This window comes from Arachis hypogaea, chromosome 5 (assembly GCF_003086295.3).
Source record: "Arachis hypogaea cultivar Tifrunner chromosome 5, arahy.Tifrunner.gnm2.J5K5, whole genome shotgun sequence".
Lineage (NCBI taxonomy): Eukaryota > Viridiplantae > Streptophyta > Magnoliopsida > Fabales > Fabaceae > Arachis > Arachis hypogaea.
Window position 1 is genome coordinate 30,523,063 of NC_092040.1, and position 18,877 is coordinate 30,541,939.

General features: G+C 31.5%; 4 protein-coding genes across 5 annotated transcripts; 3 read left to right on the forward strand and 1 right to left on the reverse strand.

Moving 5' to 3' along the window:
* The first annotated feature begins 554 nt into the window (after positions 1 to 554).
* Positions 555 to 3,290, forward strand: LOC112801087 (MLP-like protein 423). The gene is made up of 2 exons (XM_025843625.2): positions 555 to 1,616; positions 2,745 to 3,290. The coding sequence occupies exons 1-2, from the start codon at positions 1,430 to 1,432 to the stop codon at positions 3,023 to 3,025; spliced, it is 468 nt and encodes a 155-aa protein (XP_025699410.1). The 5' UTR covers positions 555 to 1,429; the 3' UTR covers positions 3,026 to 3,290.
* Positions 3,291 to 4,955: 1,665 nt separating this feature from the next.
* LOC112801088 (uncharacterized) lies at positions 4,956 to 12,475 on the forward strand. Of its 2 annotated transcripts, none has more exons than XM_025843626.3 (9): positions 4,956 to 5,178; positions 5,514 to 5,571; positions 5,715 to 5,759; positions 6,662 to 6,828; positions 7,683 to 7,751; positions 7,836 to 7,887; positions 10,383 to 10,667; positions 10,753 to 10,860; positions 11,769 to 12,475. In XM_025843626.3, exons 4-9 carry the CDS (start codon positions 6,680 to 6,682, stop codon positions 12,342 to 12,344), a joined length of 1,239 nt encoding a protein of 412 aa, XP_025699411.1. In that variant the 5' UTR covers positions 4,956 to 5,178; positions 5,514 to 5,571; positions 5,715 to 5,759; positions 6,662 to 6,679; the 3' UTR covers positions 12,345 to 12,475. The 2 variants fall into 2 exon arrangements, with proteins under 2 accessions (XP_025699411.1, XP_025699412.1); XM_025843627.3 differs by having other exon boundaries at positions 6,704 to 6,828.
* Positions 11,225 to 11,693, reverse strand: LOC112801089 (putative serine carboxypeptidase-like 52). Its single transcript, XM_025843628.3, has 3 exons — positions 11,579 to 11,693; positions 11,374 to 11,487; positions 11,225 to 11,288 (listed from the first exon to the last, which is right to left on the reverse strand). The coding sequence occupies exons 1-3, from the start codon at positions 11,686 to 11,688 to the stop codon at positions 11,225 to 11,227; spliced, it is 288 nt and encodes a 95-aa protein (XP_025699413.1). The 5' UTR covers positions 11,689 to 11,693.
* A 1,624-nt stretch (positions 12,476 to 14,099) lies between the features above and the next one.
* LOC112803377 (protein FAR1-RELATED SEQUENCE 5-like) lies at positions 14,100 to 18,268 on the forward strand. The gene is made up of 2 exons (XM_025846878.1): positions 14,100 to 14,253; positions 17,103 to 18,268. The coding sequence occupies exons 1-2, from the start codon at positions 14,100 to 14,102 to the stop codon at positions 18,266 to 18,268; spliced, it is 1,320 nt and encodes a 439-aa protein (XP_025702663.1).
* Positions 18,269 to 18,877: the final 609 nt, after the last annotated feature.

Genomic DNA, 18,877 nt, shown 5'->3' on the forward strand with positions numbered 1-18,877 from the left:
CATCATCAACTTTTGACGAAGAATTTCTTCAGGATTAATTATAATCCATGACATCAACTATGGGGTCCCAAGAATCAACATCCTTTTATTTATTTACCATGAAGTATATTTTGTTAAGAATATCCTTTTTTTTTTCACAATATTCCTGTATACCCCAAGTTTAATAGGTCAAAGATTAGTCATTTGCGAATCGAAATTTTATTTAAAAATTTGTCATTAGTTAATTGGTTGCTGCATGCATAATGAGATTCAAATTTTCAACACTTATTTAAATAGACTAATAAACTCATTATTATAACCCAAATTTTATTTTTTTAAATCAAAATATCTAAATAACTAAATATTGCAATCCATGTTTTTTTTCCCATATTGATACTTCATACTTACACAATCCATAAATTTAAGGTTGTTCTAGGCCATTTGCAGATGAGCCTTTTTTTTTCGGACATGCACACTCACATACTATATCCAGCTATTGCTGGAAATTGATCCTGGGTGCTGCTTGATGAGAGGCATACAAATCCTCCACCCGTCCCAAGCCTCAGCTGCAGATGTTTTTTTTTTTTTTAGTCAAGTAGATTAGACCGCCTCTAATCTTAGACATTATTCATGCACCACACACCCACATAACACACTCACATACACTACAATGGTTTATTTTTGAATTTATTTTTTTTCCCATAGGACTTGAACTCAGGTGTGGTTGGAGGCTGCAGATGCTCCTTAAACATTCGTTAGAAACATAAGCTGAAAACATTTAGGCCTAGGGATTTGGGCTTACATACATCAAGAATATTGGGCTTTCTAGATAGTTTTGGATACTGATGACCAGAAGAGTATTTTTTGGATACTCATAAACTACATATCCGGATTCAAATATCAGTGGAAACAGTGGTGAAGAACTTTTAGTAAAATATGTTAGGGTGTCTGTGCGTACGTGTGTGTGTGAGTCGTATATCCAAAAAAGTATACTCTCTTATTTATTTTGTTCGATCCCAAGTTGGGGGTGATTGAAGAACCATATATTGAGTGTGTGAGTGAGTCAGTGTATGTATGAGAAAAAAAAACAGCAGATTCTTTCTTGGGTTGGACAACCGCATCAATGATATTGATCATGTTTAACAAACCACACTAATCAGTCCACTAGTTCTGAATCCCCCATAAATGGAAATGACATGCTTTCATAAATGTCTGAATTCAGAAAATTTAGTGATTGGGTCCCAAGTTTCTCTAATAGCGAGCTAGCTAGCACGTGAATGCCATTAACTTGATGTGATAAGATAAGGTGGTCGTTGAGCTACATTTCCTAATGAATTTAAAGCCATTGTAAAAAAAACATAATCATATACTGTTGTTCCACTATATAATATACATGCATATACCTATGATCTCATAACATATCTTCTAGCTAACTACATAATATTTTACTATGGCTACTCGTGGAAAGCTTGAGGTAGACATTGAACTGAAGTCAAGTGCAGATAAGTTCTGGAAAACAATTAGGGAGTCCACAGAAATATTCCCTAAGGCTTTTCCACATGATTACAAAAGCATTGAGGTTCTTGAGGGTGATGGCAAGGCTGCTGGTTCTGTCCGCCATATCACTTATGGTGAAGGTAATAATTATTTAACAAAACTAAGGGATTATTTTCTACCACCAATTAAAACTAAGGGAAAATATATAGGGATTATTTTCTTCTCCTTTATTTTTTGTCTTCCATTAAAAAAAAATAAATCAAATATACTTGAGCTAAATTTATCTTGAATAGTTTTTACCCCCTCACAACTAGTATGTATAATTTATAATAAGTTTAATTACTCTTTTGGTCCCTATAGTTTCGCAAAATTTTTAATTAGGTTCCTTAATTGAGTCTTTACACTAAATTTTTTTTCAATTGGATCCGTATATTTTTTTTTATTTGGATCCCTGTACTAATTTTTTTTAGTTGGATTCCTATAAAATTATGTCAATTACTATTAAGAGGGACTTAATTAAAAAAAAATTAGTGCAGAGACTCAATTAAAAAAATATAAAGACATAATTAAAATTATTGGTACTTTTAATATAATCAATAATTTAAGATTCATTGTTATAAAAGGGTATGTGACAATTTCTCAATCACATGCGTCATAAGAATATTATATAGTACCCTATAATTAATTTTTTGAGTTACTATAATAATTCACATAAACTTAAAAAATTGAATAAAATAAAGTGACAAAATTGACCATTAGTGCCTATTTGTTTTTTTGTTTTATATTAGATCCCACCATAAAGGAGATTTTAAGTCAAAATTGCCCACATGGTGATTTTCCTTAAAAACTACCCTCAATCCCTAGCCTTCAAAGGTGATTTTCCTACCCACTAACACTACCTTCAACCACCACCATTCAGTCTTTTCCTTTTCAAAAACTACGATTGCCATCTTCGCTGTGTTAGTTGTATTATTTGTCAATACAAATCTATATAAGGCAAAACTTCCTACAACTAACCATGATTGATGATAATGAGAGTGGTGCTGGAAATAATGATGAGGGTACGTAATAATGGTGTTGTTGTGTTGAATGAAGAAGATAATTAGTGGATTAATTTTGGTATTTTAAATTTTCAACGAGGATAATTTTGATGATATCACAATTCATGAAAATAGAATTAGAAATTTGCATAATTTTTTACCATCAAAATCTAGAAAAGAATCACAAGCTTTCCAAACACACTCTTAGTATATATGATGGTGGTGCAGGGTCATCATTGGTGAAATCATCAAAAGAGAGGATAGAAGCTGCGGATGATGAGAAGAAGACAGTGAGCTATGCGGTGATCGAAGGTGACCTCTTAGAGTACTACAAGAAGTTCAAGGGACACATTGCCGTCACAACCGCCGACAACGGCTGCGAGGTTAAATGGACGGCTGAGTATGAAAAGACCTGCCATGAGATTCCCGATCCATCCGCCGTCAAGGACTTTGCCGTCAAGAACTTCCTCGAGGTCGATCAATACATTATTCAACAAGCAGCTTCTTAACCTGCTTCAATAATGCCATTATTCCATTGTGTGTGCATGGATCGAATTATTATTAATCAACAATTAATAATAAATTAATGATGGTGTTGTTGTTCTTTATGGTATCGTTTCAGATCGATCTATTTGATGTTATAATATATAAAATGTGGTGCATGAGGAGAAGACTTGTATTTGCTTCCTACTCATGGCTTAATAATTTGTGTATGTGTATGGAATATGGATTCCATCGTATTATTATTACATAAGACTAGCATTTCAATAGTCACACTTGAGCCACTTTTATTTTATTTTTTAGCAATGCTAGGCCAGTAATTTTTGTGATTGGTAACCAATAAATAGTCATCAATAATGATTTAATGGTGTGAAATTGGTATGAGATTTCATCTAATGACTCACTTTTCTCTGCTGGTTACATGCTGGTCAAAATTCAACAAAACTGCTGGCCTCCTAAACTTTTTTTATTTTTTATTCTAAGTAAATTTTATCACATCATAAATAATTATGGTTGGAGATTTAGAAGTTCTCAAATGCTAGCATTTAAAAAGGTATATTTTTTCTTGAAATTGTGTTTTTTAACCAAAATTAGGTAATATAATTATAAATTGATTTACTTATTTTCAATAAAAATTATAAAATTAAAAAGAGGATACAAGATACATAAAATTAGAATTCATAGAGAGATTCAAGTACCAAAATCTTAATAACAACTAACTAATAAGCTTTTATCTTCTTTACAAATTATAATTACTTTAGACCTGATTTTCATTCTATTTGGATTTGATATAGTTATGACCCAAATGTAATAAAATTTTATTCAGCTAAAGTTAGGTTCGACTCTAAAAATAAACCTGATAAATATTTAAGTCTAAGTCTAAATTAGGACAACTCTTATTTAATTTAACCGGTGGATCCAATGTACACGTTTAAAGGATTCTACACTCCCACTTTTATGTAGGAATAAAATAAATTACCATCAAAATAATTATAAATACACTTTATTTTTCTTTTGATAAAAGTCGATAATTATTCATTTGTCTTGGATTTTTTTATTTGAATGATTTAAATATAATATTTACAAAAATATATAATTTGTAACATATTTATCTATTTGCGTATGCGTTATTCATTTTAGATACAGAGTCATTGAAATATAAAAAAATCTTTAATTCTTATTCTTAATTACTTTTCACATCTTTATCATCATTAAAGGTTTCAAGATTCAAATCTAAAAATAAAAAAATAACAATTAATAAATTAATTACTATTATGTAAAAAAATTAACACAAAACTCATTATATATATTAAAATATAATGGTTCTTTTTTTTATAAATTAAACTAAAACTTATTTTATATATATATATATATATATATATATATATATATATATATATATATATATATATATATATATATATATGTACTCAATGACAATTACAAATTCTTGTATTACTTAAGAAAGCTACTAATTGAAGCATAACAAGAGAAATGCAGTAATTTCAGTCATGTAATAAAAGCCATAAAAGCCATGCTTCTCAATTTTTCAATCTTGTATAATCAGTTAATCAGATTTGCTGTATCATTAAAATGAATAATCTGTTACTCAGATTTTAATAATATGGTCCACTAAATACACATTACTAGAAAACTAGTTATTACAGACGGATATTTCCGACGGATTTTATCCTACGGAAATACAGACGGAATTTCAGAAGGATTTTTTTGTCGGAAAATAAAAAATTGAATTAGCATAAATTACAGACAGAAAAAAAAATCCGTCGATAATTCTATCAGAAAAATTAATTTTTTTCGTGGGAAATGGTTACAGACGGATTTTCCGTCTGTAATTAAATAGACAAAACGGTGCGTTTTGTTAAATTATTACAGACGGAAAAATCCGTCTGTAATTTAAAAACTTCCGTCGGTAATACTGACTTAAACCTAAACGTTGCTTCTATACCTTCGAGCTCCACAGTTACGCAAGCAGCTTCAGACTCCATTCACACTCCACAGTTTCACAAGCAGCTTCACCTCCTCAGTGCCACATTCTTCCATCACCGCTGTTCCATAACCACAATCATCGACCGCATTCTTCCATCATCAACACCTTTGGGACTTCCATCACTCTCGTCGTCGTTGTCAATCATCACTCTCGGTAAACCTAACTCTACTTTTATGAGTATAAATTTTAATCCTCCTTCAGTGACTTTTTCTTCTCTTCAAACCCAACATCGATGGTGACTGTATTTTCTTCCAGTTAGTTTAATTGATGCTTGATTTCATTTACGATTTGGGATTAAGCTAGGGTTTGCTTTTAATTTTGTGATTTATTTGGTTGCTGTGATGAATTTTTTATTTAATCAAAGCATTTCGAATGATGCATGTAAGCTGTTTGATGAAAAGCCTCTGAAATATTTTTCTATCTTGTTATGTGCTTTCTCATAAGAAAACATACTTGCTCTCCTAACTACACAGTGGTTTTCTGTGAAGGTCCATTGAACAAACAGAACCTGGAGTTTTTCTGAGCTGGGTTGGAGCTGAATCCAAGGTACGTGATTAAATTCGTTCTTGTCACATCCTATATATTACGGAAATTAAACTTTAAAAATCTTGATCAAAAGTTTAGTAGTGACCTCATATCGAAGATAGTGTTTGTTTTGGTATGGTACTGAAATTAGTTCAATCCTTTAGGTAGCAGTTTGATGGAGCATCCACCTCATGCCGTTTTTATTAATGGTAAGTTAAGTTATTGTTTCTTGCAAAATTGGAAATTGCTGACGCTTCATCATCTGCCTATATCTAAAATTCATGTTGCAAGTTCATATCAACTACCTCATTTGAATAAGAGTATAGGATGAAGAGTTCTAACGGGTTCAAAAAGTGTAAATCAACCTTTCTTATTACTGGTGTGAAAATACTCTACACTCTTGTAAAGCCAATCATCTTTATTGAATAAATTAAGGCATGTATACTGCTGATAAAATTTGACATTTGTGATATTCCACTAAAATGCTAATTTCATACTGACTGTTTAATTTTCAAAAATTTGCAATTTCTCATCAACAATTGACACAGTAGTTGGGTTTAATCAAAACCAATTTCTACCAAAAGTTATTGAATGGTGTAATTTCTGTTTTACAATATAGTCAATTGTTGATTGATACCACGTACACTCTATCACTTTGTGTGTGTGTGAATGTGTCTATAAACTTCTGGATCAGATAAAAAATATAAATGGCAATGCATAATGGAAATATTCATGGTCGATATGTGATGTTTGTAGCAAGTTTATTAAATGTGTGCCGTTAATCTTATGATGGGATGATGTTATATGTGCTATTGTGCTTCATCACTTAGTCCTCCTCCCCTAGTCAGTCTCATTTATCCTTGGATTCATTTGCACTGCTATCTCCATGTTACTAAGATACTGGATGGTAGCTTTGTTCTTTTTTTTTTCTTAACAAAAATGTATATACATATTTACACTCAAATTTTGAAATGAAATGAAAATGTCATTCTAGATAATGAAAATCAAATCCTGATAGATTATTCACAAGCTTAATATTTAGTTTGCTACATTAAAATAAATCTGTGATTTCCCTTTACTGTGCCTATGTGTGCTACACTGGTCTTTCTAGTGAACCTCATGACTATGAATGCAATGGTCTCAACAAGTCCAGAGCTGTCAGCACAGGCACCCTTGTTCTTGGCATGCTAACAACGGTGTTATCCGTCTTGTATTCTGCTGTTCGTGCTGGATCTTCAACTGCACTTTTAGCATCTCCACCATCTTCACCAAAATCTGGTAATATTTATAATCTCTTTGTCTTAGGGAATTTGTGAGCATGTGTTGGGGATTTTCATTAATTTAGTCTACTCTTAGGATTCTGAAATACAAACTTCTTTTCAAAAATGAAATCAATTCCTTTATAGAACCCATTTAGTAAACCAAATTATGACCTTAACAACCTATGTTGGCTTTGATTTAAGAGAATGACTTCTTGAAAGTAAATGCAAAATAACATGTTTTTAGCCTCAGCTAACTGCTTATTTATCCCACTCAATCATGGCGCTATTATCTCATGGTTTGGTAGGTTGTATTATCATGATTAGCATATATATATTGTTGGTAGTTTCCCACAAAATTCGAATCTTAAGATGCCTTTTGTTCTTCACATGTTAGCATATATATATTTAGCTTGATAGTTAAAATAAATCTGCACATAGATATACTTGATTTCTTATTTAACTTGATTATTTACCATCTCAGAATTCTTATAAACTATAACAAAACATTGTTGGAAAATTATTAGCTACTGCAATTGGGATTGCAAAGAAGCCAGAAAATACTGAAAAATTCATTGTTGTAAGTTTGCACTCATTCTGTTTTGAAGTTATTGTAGTTGGCTTCACACCATCTTGTATTAAAACTCTGCACTAGAACCAGAGTTTTCACACCACTATTTTTAATCTAAAAGTACTTGATGAAAAACATTTGTACAGTATACGAGCTTGATTAGAAATGTTTAATTGATACCGGTCTTAGTGAAAATTAAGTGAAACTGGAGAGGTTTTCCAGAGTAAATTTGACTTTATTATTTTTATTATTGGTAGAAAGTTGTTTGTTTAATAAAAGATATATTTGCCATTGCATATCAGGGTTCTGGAACATATTCTCCTGCTTGAAACTTATACAAAGGACTCTATACCCGCACTTCATAAGATAAGGTACAACTGATGACCTCTGTAAGTTCATAAGCAGTTCTTGATATAGTATTAATCAACTATCTTTTATCCATTTTTTTATCTCAGGAAATATCTTGTTGAGGCAACTGAAGAAGCATCGATTGCATATAATAAAGCAGTATGTTCCTACTCCCTATGTCTCCAGTTCCATGGTTGAAAATTTTGGAAATTAAACACCTAGCTTGTGGTCTCATTTTAATTATACCTTTTAAATGGTTTCGGAATGTGATTGCAGCTAAATGGTAGTCATATAGTATTATTATGTTCATGACTCTTATGGATTGTCTCACAAAATTTGGGACAGCAATAAGAAATTGTCTCACAAGAAGGGCATATAGTAAGAGTTGTTGGTGGAATTTGCATGGAAAAGGGTGTTGTTGTTTGCATTGATTTGAGTTCTTGAAGCTCGTTTTGGAGCCTCTTATTCTCTTCTGTTAGACTTTCGTAGCACTTCTTCAGGAACTCACAATCTGATTCTGTTTGTTTCAGCTTTGTCCTGTGACCATCAAATATAATATATTAAAATAAATTAAAAGAGTAACTTTTCTTTTCAATTCTTGACATTTTTTTAAAGAATATAGCGTCTTTTCATAATTTAAAAATTTTTAATTATTTAAGTAATTAATCTAATTGATTTTTGTTATTGATCTAGTTGGTTTCTAACACGTTAGCATGTCATTATTTATAGGGATTTTTGAGACTACTAATAGAGACTACTTAAACTAATTACTTGAATGAATAAGGAATGATTAGAAATTTTTGAATTATAGAAAGATAATTTGTATTTTAAATAAATTATTAAAAATAAAAAAATATTTATTCATAAAAATATAAGAGTTTTAATCTGATTATAAATAAGGTAAGTCATGAATAAAATTTTAAAAATATAAGTTTTAAATATATTTAAGATTTTAAGTTTAATATATTTAATAGTATAAAATTTGTTATATTATAATTTAAGCAAACTCATGTTTAAATAAACTTTTAAATAATAAATTTTAAAATTAATTATTTTTGCTGATGTGTCAATAGACGATTGATTATTCGTGTAAAATTCTTTCAAGTTTTTACTCTGCTGTGAGGGTATAAAAATTAAATTCATGTTAGGGAAACCAAAAAATAATACTTCTTAATAATAAGTCCTAAACATAAAAATCTTCTTGCTAGTGTAGTAGTGCTATTCCAGTTATATTCTGGAATAAAAAAAAAAGATTATCATACCAATGAAGAAATAAAAAAAAAATTAATTCCGCAAATTGCTTAATCATTTGGAATTTTCTGGTGATATATATAGTTGGTTAATTTTTTAACTCTCATACTAAGGAAACCATATATCACTAGCTTCATGTTGTTGAGCTTATTATTGAACATGTTAACCTACCTAGGAGTTTGGATACGGTTCATTACATGTCTAACAAATAATAAACGTTACAATCACTTCTTTAATTATTAAAATCATGTTAGCTGATGAACTGTTCATGTTCCCATAGCAATTTCCTAACTCTCTCTCTCTCTCTCTTATTGCACAGTAGTTAATTGTTAGAAGATTAATTTGTGTGTTCGCTCAGAAATTTTTGGTCCAATCTCTTCAACTTTTTGCTTGAATTTCAGGTTAGTGCAATTTTTGTATTGTAAACTTCATTGATTTCTAGGATATTGTATGATAAAAGAAATATTGCTTATGTTGTGTTGTTGCTTGTATTGCATTGAAAACATTGATATGGTTAAATATTTCTAGGTTATTGCTTATGAGAGATGAAATGTTACTTGTGTTGGATAATTTATAGGTACTAAAAACATCGAATTCGTAAGATATGTCTTGGCACCATCGAGTGTGGATGTATGATAGGTTGAATCCAACAAGAGGGGGTATTAAACCTGAGTTTTATGACAAGGTTGAGGATTTTATAGAAACGATTAGTAAGTTAGATGTTGTGAAGTCGGAAGGAAAGTGTAGATGCCCATGCGTTAAGTGTAGATGCACAAACTATAAAGAGCTGAACATTATTAAGATGCATTTGTGGGAAAAGGGGTTTATGCCAAATTATTGAATTTGGACAGAACATGGAGAGATTGATGACATAGGGATTAATCAGATGGGATTCAATAATTGTGGGGAAGGTGGTTCAGGAAGTGGTGCAAATGTGGAAGAATGTGATATGTATGACATTAGCTGGGAAGACAACTCCAGAAGGTATCATGAAATGGTTTTCGATTCTGCTGGTCCAGAGGATCCTCATGTAGAGGCTAAAAACTTTTTTGATCTTCTTGAGGCAGCTCAAAAGCCTTTGTGGGAAGGTTGTGTGCACTCTCAACTATCGTGTTTCACTTAGCTTTATAAATGTCCTGTATATAAATTACTAAGTTTTGTTTACCTGTTTCAATCAGTTCTGAATAATCATGTTGATATACCATAATTCATGATATATAGTTATATACTCTCTATTTATTTTTCGAATAAATTCCTTACATAATTAAAATAGGAACATACAGGATCCAAAAAGAGGTAACAATGAATCATGAACTGGAGTTATTTTCTTGTATCCAAAAAGAGCTTAATACTGTGTTATTTTCTTGTCTTATCTTATATTATAGTATCTTTTTTATGTGCAGAGCCATTTTCTTATTGATGACGATGATGAGGAGTTTTTTTGGAAGGCTTTCAAATATAGGGCAAGTAAGCGATTTAGCCAAATGATGTCGGATATCCGTGAGGGTGTGGATACAACCCACGAATGGCTAATTCCTGCTTACAAAAAGTTGTTGGAAAAGTACTGGGAAACGGATGAGAAATGGAAAAATATAAGGAAAAAAGCGAGGGAGAATCGAGCGTCACTCTTAGGTGGTTCTGTCCATTGCGGTGGTTCTATTCCACTGAGCTCAACTATAGAGAGGATGGTAACATAATTTAAGTGGCTTTAGATCTTATTTAATAGACATTTATTTATATAAAAATTTTTTATTCTGTGTTTATGTGAAATAGAAGAAGCAGTTAGACCGTACACCAACTCATGAGGAAGTCTTCAAGGAAACCCACACACTTAAAAGTGACAAGTCTAAATGGGTGGACAAACGCTCTCAAGACACTCATGTGAGATATAGTATAAATATTAAGTAGATAGATTTTTCACTACTACTATTTAGTTTCTTCTCTGTTACTTATTATTATTAGTAGTAGTAGTTGTGTTTTTTAATTTTGTTTTTATAACAGAATTACATCCAAAAACCAGAGTTATAGTACCTTTGTTTTTTAACATTTCAAGCAAAATGAAACTCTAATTTCTTCCAGATCTGAGCAAAGAAACATTATTTGTTATAATTGATTTTTGTTCTGCCATGCATTTGATGATTTGAACTGTGAAAATCTTCTGTATGTTTAATAATATTATAATACATTATTTATTTTAATTTCTCCATAAGAAATTAAATCAGTGTGTCAAATATAATTAAATGCTTTATCTTGCCTTCACAGTTGCATACACTAGGTTATAATTCCCCTGTGTATACTGCAATGTATATCTACAGAAATACATGTTAGTTTATGTTTATGTTTTTATATACTTGTTAATTAGCAGAGGATGTAAATATAATCAAGTGTACTTACCCTCCTACTTGTCCACCTACATACCACGGTAACCAGTCTCGTTTGAGCGACAAATTCAGAGATTTTATCCATGTCATTGTACCCAAATATGGAATAACTGCATCATGATCTCCACTGTATACTCCACATGGTGATGTGAATTTAATAATTAATTAGAGCTATAAACAATGTGTACGATGTATAACTGTGTAAATATATATTTTACCTGTAAATCAAAACTTTATAGTCTTTGTTAATAAGATACTTGTGATATGGTACAGTGCTTGTGACATCATAGGTGTAAGATAAACTCCGATTGCATCTGTTCCATTCCATCTTGATTCCCTAATAAATATTTTCATAACTTGATATAGTATGCAAATTAAATAGCATTGCTAATAATCATTCTGCAACAGGAGAAGTTTATAAAAAAGTTAGCAGAAGTTCAGGCCCAACATGTTGAGGCTCAAGCACAAGGAATGGAGCTACCACCAATTGATGAAGACTTGATTTGGGAGGAAGTGTGTGGTGGGCAAAAGAAGAATCGAGTTTACGGAAAAGGAGCATTCTTTTCTAGCTCTATTAAGTCTAGAACCACTTCTGCCAACTCTGTATCTGGAAGAGCATCTACAAATCAAAATTTTGTTCCTGATTTGCGAGAACAGATTCATAATCTCAATGAAGAGCTTTTTCAACGTGTTACTCAACAGACAGATGAGCGTATTAGTAAGTTGTTAGATACACGCTTGGCTCCTTTGGAAAAGACTCAAAAGAAGTTAGAAAAGTTAGAACGGGCAATTGGAAAGGCCAAGAAGGAAAAGCTGAAACAGAAGAGATGGAATGAGGCTTATGTTAGCTATTACAAGAAGGTTAGAGCGTCAAGTAGTTCCACTACTGCTCCACCGCCACCGCCACCGCCGCCACCTTCAATCTCTTCGGATGAAGACTATGATGATGATGGGGATGAAGATGACACTGAGGACTATAGTTGATAAATTTAGTATGGTTGAACAATATACTGAGGATTATAGTTGATAATACACTTTGTTTATGTTTTGAATTATATTGACTTGCTTGTTTATAATACTTTTCTTTTAGCTTTATAATATGATGAATTTGTTTATTTTTTGTAATATTATAAATATTTGAATACTAATTAGATAAAAAATTGTAATTATTAAATTTATATTATTTTGTATAAAACAGGTTTGTTTTACAATGAAAAATCTAAAAAAAATTTCATTTTATCTTACTGACAGATTTACAGACAGATTTTCTGTCTGTAATCTAAAAAAAAATTACAGACAGAAAATCTGTCGAAAAATCCGTCTATGATTACCGAGGAAAAATTCGTCGGAAAATTTGTCTGTAATTACCGACGGAAAATCTGTCGAAAAATCTCTCTGTAATTACAGACGGAAAATCCGTCTGAAAATCCGTCGGAAAGATCGTCTTCTTCAGGAAATGGAGGGAAAATTTACAGAGGGAAAATCCGTCGGTAACTAGTAAAAATCCGTCGGTAATTTTCCGACAGAAAAAAATCCGTCGGTAACTAATTTCCGACGAGGCTTTTACAAAGGGACAAAATCCGTCAGTAATTCCGTCGGTAACTAAAAATCCGTCTGTAATATAAACCAAATCTGTCTGTAAATCTGTCTTTATTAAGCCATTTTCTAGTAGTGACAAACTTAAGAAAAAATATGATCCACTAAAATAAATAATCAGTTAATTAGATTTCAATAAAAAATCAACCCAACACAACACAATTTTTTCTACATGTATGCATTCATCGGAAGAAAAAAAAACAGAATGACAGCAACATTAGTTTTAGATAAATCAAAACCACCTTTTATTTTCTTATCTTCTCTCAAAAAGATCTAAAACAAAACAGAAATAACCTTACCAATAACAATAATAACAAAGACTTGTCCCACCAATATGTAGATATCGTTTGACCACCTGATAGATGGTCTTTTATTTTTCATCCGTTATCCATCTTCTATCTCATCCATCCTATTAACTGGGTGTTCTGTCGGTTTTCTTCTCACATGTCCAATCCACGTGAGACGCGATTTTACCATTTTTTTACCATAGGTGCTACTACAACCAGATGCACTCCGTCATTTTAACCAACCTACTTGGATCCTATATTACACTTGTGTACATAGCCGGTCCAAAGCTTGGATAAAGGAGGAGGGTTATGTTAGATCTTCGACAATCAAGTCGAATTTTCATGACATGAATCAAAGAAATTACCTGACCAAACACAAAATTTCAATCACAACAAGAGAAAATAATAAAAAAAATACAAAACGAAATTTAATGTAAAAAAATATGATAAATGAACAATCTCCAGTCAAACTCTAACAACAACTATCATGATCATGATAAAAAAAAATGGAAACCATATAATTGAAGCTACCTGATCAAGCAAAAACAAATAATCAAACTTGAATTTAAAAATAAATAAAAAATAACTAAAGATCGATATACATGTGAATTGAAGAATAAACCGATCAAGAACTTCCAACAAAAAATAGAGAGCATAATGTCAGAGAAAGGGGGACATTTAGATTCAAACATTTAGTGCAGATTTTTTTACACATTCATAATGTGAGACAGAGACAGGGAACTTACCAGTTACCAGAAAAGGAAGACAGCGACAAAGAGGACACCGCAGCACAGCGATGAAGGGGCCACGGAATCGGCAGCACAGCGACGACAAGTAGGTTTGGCAACGCGACAACATGGCGAGGGATTCAGTAGGACGGCAGTGCAGCAACGGTGACAAGCTCGGCGGAAGGCTCTACGGCGCAATGAAGGTGACCAGATTTGAGCTTCACTGCGGAGAAGAAGAAGTGACTTTCGTTCTCTCTTTTCTGCTAGGGTTGGGGGCCGAAGGTATGAGTTAATGAGACTATGAAGGCATTGGCGGTGAGGATTGAGGAACCTTAAAATCTTAAAAAATGTATATATATATAGGTACTCGAGGGCGGGTAGGGATGGGTTTATCCAGACACCAATCCCGTCCCGCTCCGATCTGATTTCGCCCCTCGTTCCAGGTCGGGTTTAAACTTGCCCTAACAGTAAAAGCAGGTCGGGTAACCGCAGGATCGGATACTACTGCTATTTCTACTTTTAAAATGTTAGTGTATATATATAAAGAAATGAACAGAAGCAACAATTTGAAAAAAAAAAACCTATTCAATTAGTAATTATGGCCTAGAGATTATTTAAGAAAAAAATATTTATTTTAACCATAGATTTATACGTTATTAAATAATCCACTAATATTAGCAAAAAATTATGTGAAAAAAAAAATCAGACCTAACTACTGATAAAGCGTGAAAAAACCAAATGTTTTGTGTACATGTTTTTATTTTATCATAAAAAAACTGATATTAAATAACCTGTTAACATTGGCTAGGAAAAAAATTGTGGCTAAGAAATTTAGAGTTTGTTTGGATGAGTTTTTAAGAAAATATCTTTTTTCGAATTATCTTTTTTTAAAAGATCTTATAGAAAAGTAAAAGTAATTTTATGTTTGGATATCTCATGTAAAAAGGTCTTTTTATCTATCAATTATATGTTTGGGTATAACAAGGGTCAAGATTCGGTGGTCCCAGAATGTTTGGACTACTTAATGGTCCCATTAGAAAACATGTTTTTAGAGTTTTTTAACAATTGCTACATAGTCCTTAAACTAATTTTAATTACAAATTAACCCCATATATTTTATTTAATTATAAAAACTGTTTTTTATTTTATAAATTATTATTTTATCAATTATCAAATATATTTATTAACAATCAAATACAAAAACAACAACCAATTATATCCTCCGTTGATCCTAATAAAGCATTTGGCCATTCCAATTGATTAAAATATTAAATTTGATCTCGTGACGTTCGTCCATGGCTTCCGAATCGTGTTTCCTTGAAGTTCAATCGATTGGTTTATCAAAACAATCGATTGAATTGTAACTCAATCGATTGAATTACAATGTACCACAAAACAATCGATTGAAAGGTGTAAGGTAGAATGCTTTTCGCTTAAACCAATCGATTGTTTATACTTTCCAATCGAATGAATGCCCAAAAACAATCGATTGTTTTTTTACTCAATCGATTGAATTTACGAAAACAACATGGATTTGCCAAATACAATCGATTGGAAAGTGATGACATTGAAGTTTTAGCCAAATTCAATCGATTGGTAATGTAATCCAATCGATTGGAAGGTGATGAAGTTGAATTTTTTGCCAACTTCAATCGATTGGTAATGCTACCCAATCGATTGAAATGTGTCCTACGCCTATTTCAATCTTGTTATCTTTTTAAAAATTATCTTATTATTCATCTATCTTATCTTTAAAATTCTATATTCAATTTTTGCTGTTTTATTTTGATGTAGATAAACTAATCTTATCTTTTCCTTAATATTAACATTATAAATTGGTGAATAATCCATCATTAATTATTCAATCCACCATTGAAATTGTGTATCATTTTCTTTTATTATAAAAAATTTAATTGTTTTTCTTTGGAACATCCATCTACTCAATATTCAATTTTTTTTATTTTTTATCCGTCTATTTAATATCCACTGTTTCTTCATCGTTAATCACCATTGCAGTAATCAGCAAAGGTCCAATCAAGTTTTTTATTGTAGTGTTCAAAAAATAAACCATCGTTTTGATTACAAAATCGAGGTTAGTGAATAGAATTTCTAATTTTGCAATTATTCGTTTCGATTATTTTTTTCCTATTTTACCCCTATGTTTATAATCTAAAACAACAAACTCAATCACGTACTCACGTTCTGTAAATTTTGCATTAACCCATGACAGAATGATGTAACTGCTCGTTAAGATATTCTTATTGGATGTAAATTATTATTACAAATATTTTTATTAAGATATGTTTTGAAAGAATAAAAGTAGAATAGTTCAATAAGGATTAATTTTTTTAAAAAATAAATTTACACTAATAATTTTTCTCTTCAAATTATTAACGTACTTTTTTAATATATTCTAAGTACCTACACAATATAGAATATCAATTAGCGTTCAAATTTAAGTTCCAATATTGTTATTAACGAGAGAGATTTATTAATTTTTAAAAAAATTTACACACAATAAGTTTTGTATCAATATATCATGATTCATTTTAAAAATAATATTTATTCATCTAAGTTATAGAGCGTCTTGAAAAATCATATTTAAATAATTTTTTATTTTTTAACTATTTTATATTTTTAGATTGAAAACTTTGTATTTTTTTTATTCAAGCTTTATTTTTATATTTTATTTTAATTGTCTCATTCAAAACTATTAATATGAATTTTTATTTTGTAGGATAAATAAAAAGATGAGATTTTTTAATAAATTAAATTATTGAAAAACTTACTTATTATAAAAAAATTTAAGTATATTTCTTGATTATAAGAATACATATAATTCACTTTTGAATGTAATCAAAATAAATATAAATTTATTCAATTTTTTAAAACTTACATTACTTATTAAAATTATAACATAATGAATGTACTCCTATACAAATTTATTCTTATTTGTGTGCTTTATTTTAATTTTGTTAAACAAAAAAGTTTAAATATTATTTACTTTTAATTTTTAACTTTTACCACAAATAAAAATATATGACTTTGTGTGTATTAAATAATTTTTTTCATTGGACATTTTTAAGATATCAGGTATATTTACGGATACTGAGATGAATGAGTAATACCAGGAGGACATGACTTTAACCAACAAGAAGAGCTAGTAAGTAACCAAGATATGATGGATGAACAGAATGAATTCGAACAAGATTTCAGAGATGAATTTACTGAGGGAGCATTTTCTTCTGAATCTAATCAGTCAGAAGATATTCTTGAAGCCGCTTATGCGGTTGACTCCGTGCAAGACATTACAACTTTGAAATTTAGTGAGAATTTTGCGGAGGAAATTGGCAAATACCACTTTTATACTTTGCAGCTTTCATTTGATTTTTTTATGAAGTACTCAAAGTCGAAGGGCTTTAGTGCAAGGAAGAGTAAGACCTTCAAGAATAGTACTGGCGAGATTTACAAACAAAAGTTTGTATGTCATAGGCAAGGATTCAGGATGGAGAAATATTACACGATGGAAAAAAGGAAGAAGGAGCCTAGATTGGAAACAAGAACTGGATGTGAAGCCCGAATGGATGTTAAATTTGTACCAGAAAGTGGAAGGTGGCATATCTTTTATTTCTCTGACGAACACAACCATGATCTATTGGATACACAATTCAGTGCTATGTTGTCTGCCTACAGAAAAATGTCAGAGGCAGATATTATGCAAATGATGAACATGCTAAAGTCAGGGATTAGCACCTCACAGATATTTGGTCTTCTAGCTAGTCAAGCAGGCGGGTACGAATTTGTTGGCTATGGTCCCAGAGATATGTACAATGAGATTGCTCGACAAAGGCGTCAAATTCCTGGTGATGCAGCACGAGTGTTAAAGAAGTTGGAGGATATGCGGTTGAAGGATCCACAATTATATTTCAAGGCATGTCATGATTCAAGAGGTTTGTTACGTAATTTGTTCTGGTCTGATGGGATTAGCCAACTAGACTACCGACTCTTCGGGGATGTTATTGCTTTTGATGCTACGTACAAGAAGAACAAGTATAGTTGTCCATTAGTCATATTTAGTGGGGTTAACCACCACAACCAAACAATTATTTTTGCTGCTGCGTTAATTGCGGATGAAACTACTGATACATATATTTGGCTCCTGCGTCAGCTCATGTTTGCAATGAGGGGCAAGACCCCAACCTCAATCATAACTGATGGGGCCATGGCGATTAGGAATGCAGTGAGAGATGTATTTCCCGAAGTCAGACATAGATTATGCGCTTGGCACCTTATTTGAAATGCAACTAGCAATGTTGGAAATCCATCGTTTACATCTAAGTTCAGAAAAATCATGTTGGGAGACTACGAGATTCCCGTGTTTAAGCGTAAGTGGGTTCAGCTTATTGAAGAATTTGGCATTGAGGATAAGCCGTGGGTGATCAACATGTACGAAGAGAAGCATATGTGGGCTACTGCATATCTAAGAGGAAAATTCTTTGCTGGCTTTAGAACTACATCAAGATGTGAAGGTTTACACTCAGTTGTGGGAAGGTATGTGGGGTTGCGGTATGATTTAACAAGTTTTGTAGAGCATTTTCAAAGGTGTGTTGCACACTTGTACTTTAAAGAATTTAATGCTGATTATGAATCTACACATGGGGTGCCCGTCATGCAAACTTGTATAGAGCTGCTAGAGAGATATGCTGCTGAGTTATACACGCATGAGATATTTCTTTTCTTTCGGCCATTTCTCTCTAGAGCTGGATCAATGCGGGTGCTAAACATAGATAATACCGATGATTGCATAAAGTACACTGTGTGTAAGCATGGGAGGCCCGATTTTATGTGGACCGTTGATTTTCGTCAAGAAGAAATGATCTTCATGCGTACCTGTTTAAGAATGGAG

Excerpts from the sequence above, each read along its gene's own strand:
- LOC112801087 (XM_025843625.2), top strand. The coding sequence starts at position 1,430 with ATGGCTACTCGTGGAAAGCTTGAGGTAGACATTGAACTGAAGTCAAGT. Across the intron at positions 1,617-2,744 it reads CCATATCACTTATGGTGAAG|GGTCATCATTGGTGAAATCA; the intron begins GTAATAATTATT and ends ATGGTGGTGCAG.
- LOC112801088 (XM_025843626.3), top strand. The coding sequence starts at position 6,680 with ATGCAATGGTCTCAACAAGTCCAGAGCTGTCAGCACAGGCACCCTTGT. Across the intron at positions 7,888-10,382 it reads CGATTGCATATAATAAAGCA|AGCCATTTTCTTATTGATGA; the intron begins GTATGTTCCTAC and ends TTTTATGTGCAG. Across the intron at positions 10,668-10,752 it reads GCTCAACTATAGAGAGGATG|AAGAAGCAGTTAGACCGTAC; the intron begins GTAACATAATTT and ends TATGTGAAATAG.
- LOC112801089 (XM_025843628.3), bottom strand. The coding sequence starts at position 11,688 with ATGGAATGGAACAGATGCAATCGGAGTTTATCTTACACCTATGATGTC. Across the intron at positions 11,488-11,578 it reads TATAAAGTTTTGATTTACAG|TGGAGATCATGATGCAGTTA; the intron begins GTAAAATATATA and ends TGGAGTATACAG. Across the intron at positions 11,289-11,373 it reads GTAGGTGGACAAGTAGGAGG|ATATACATTGCAGTATACAC; the intron begins GTAAGTACACTT and ends GTATTTCTGTAG.
- LOC112803377 (XM_025846878.1), top strand. The coding sequence starts at position 14,100 with ATGGCGAGGGATTCAGTAGGACGGCAGTGCAGCAACGGTGACAAGCTC. Across the intron at positions 14,254-17,102 it reads GCTAGGGTTGGGGGCCGAAG|GAGGACATGACTTTAACCAA; the intron begins GTATGAGTTAAT and ends GAGTAATACCAG.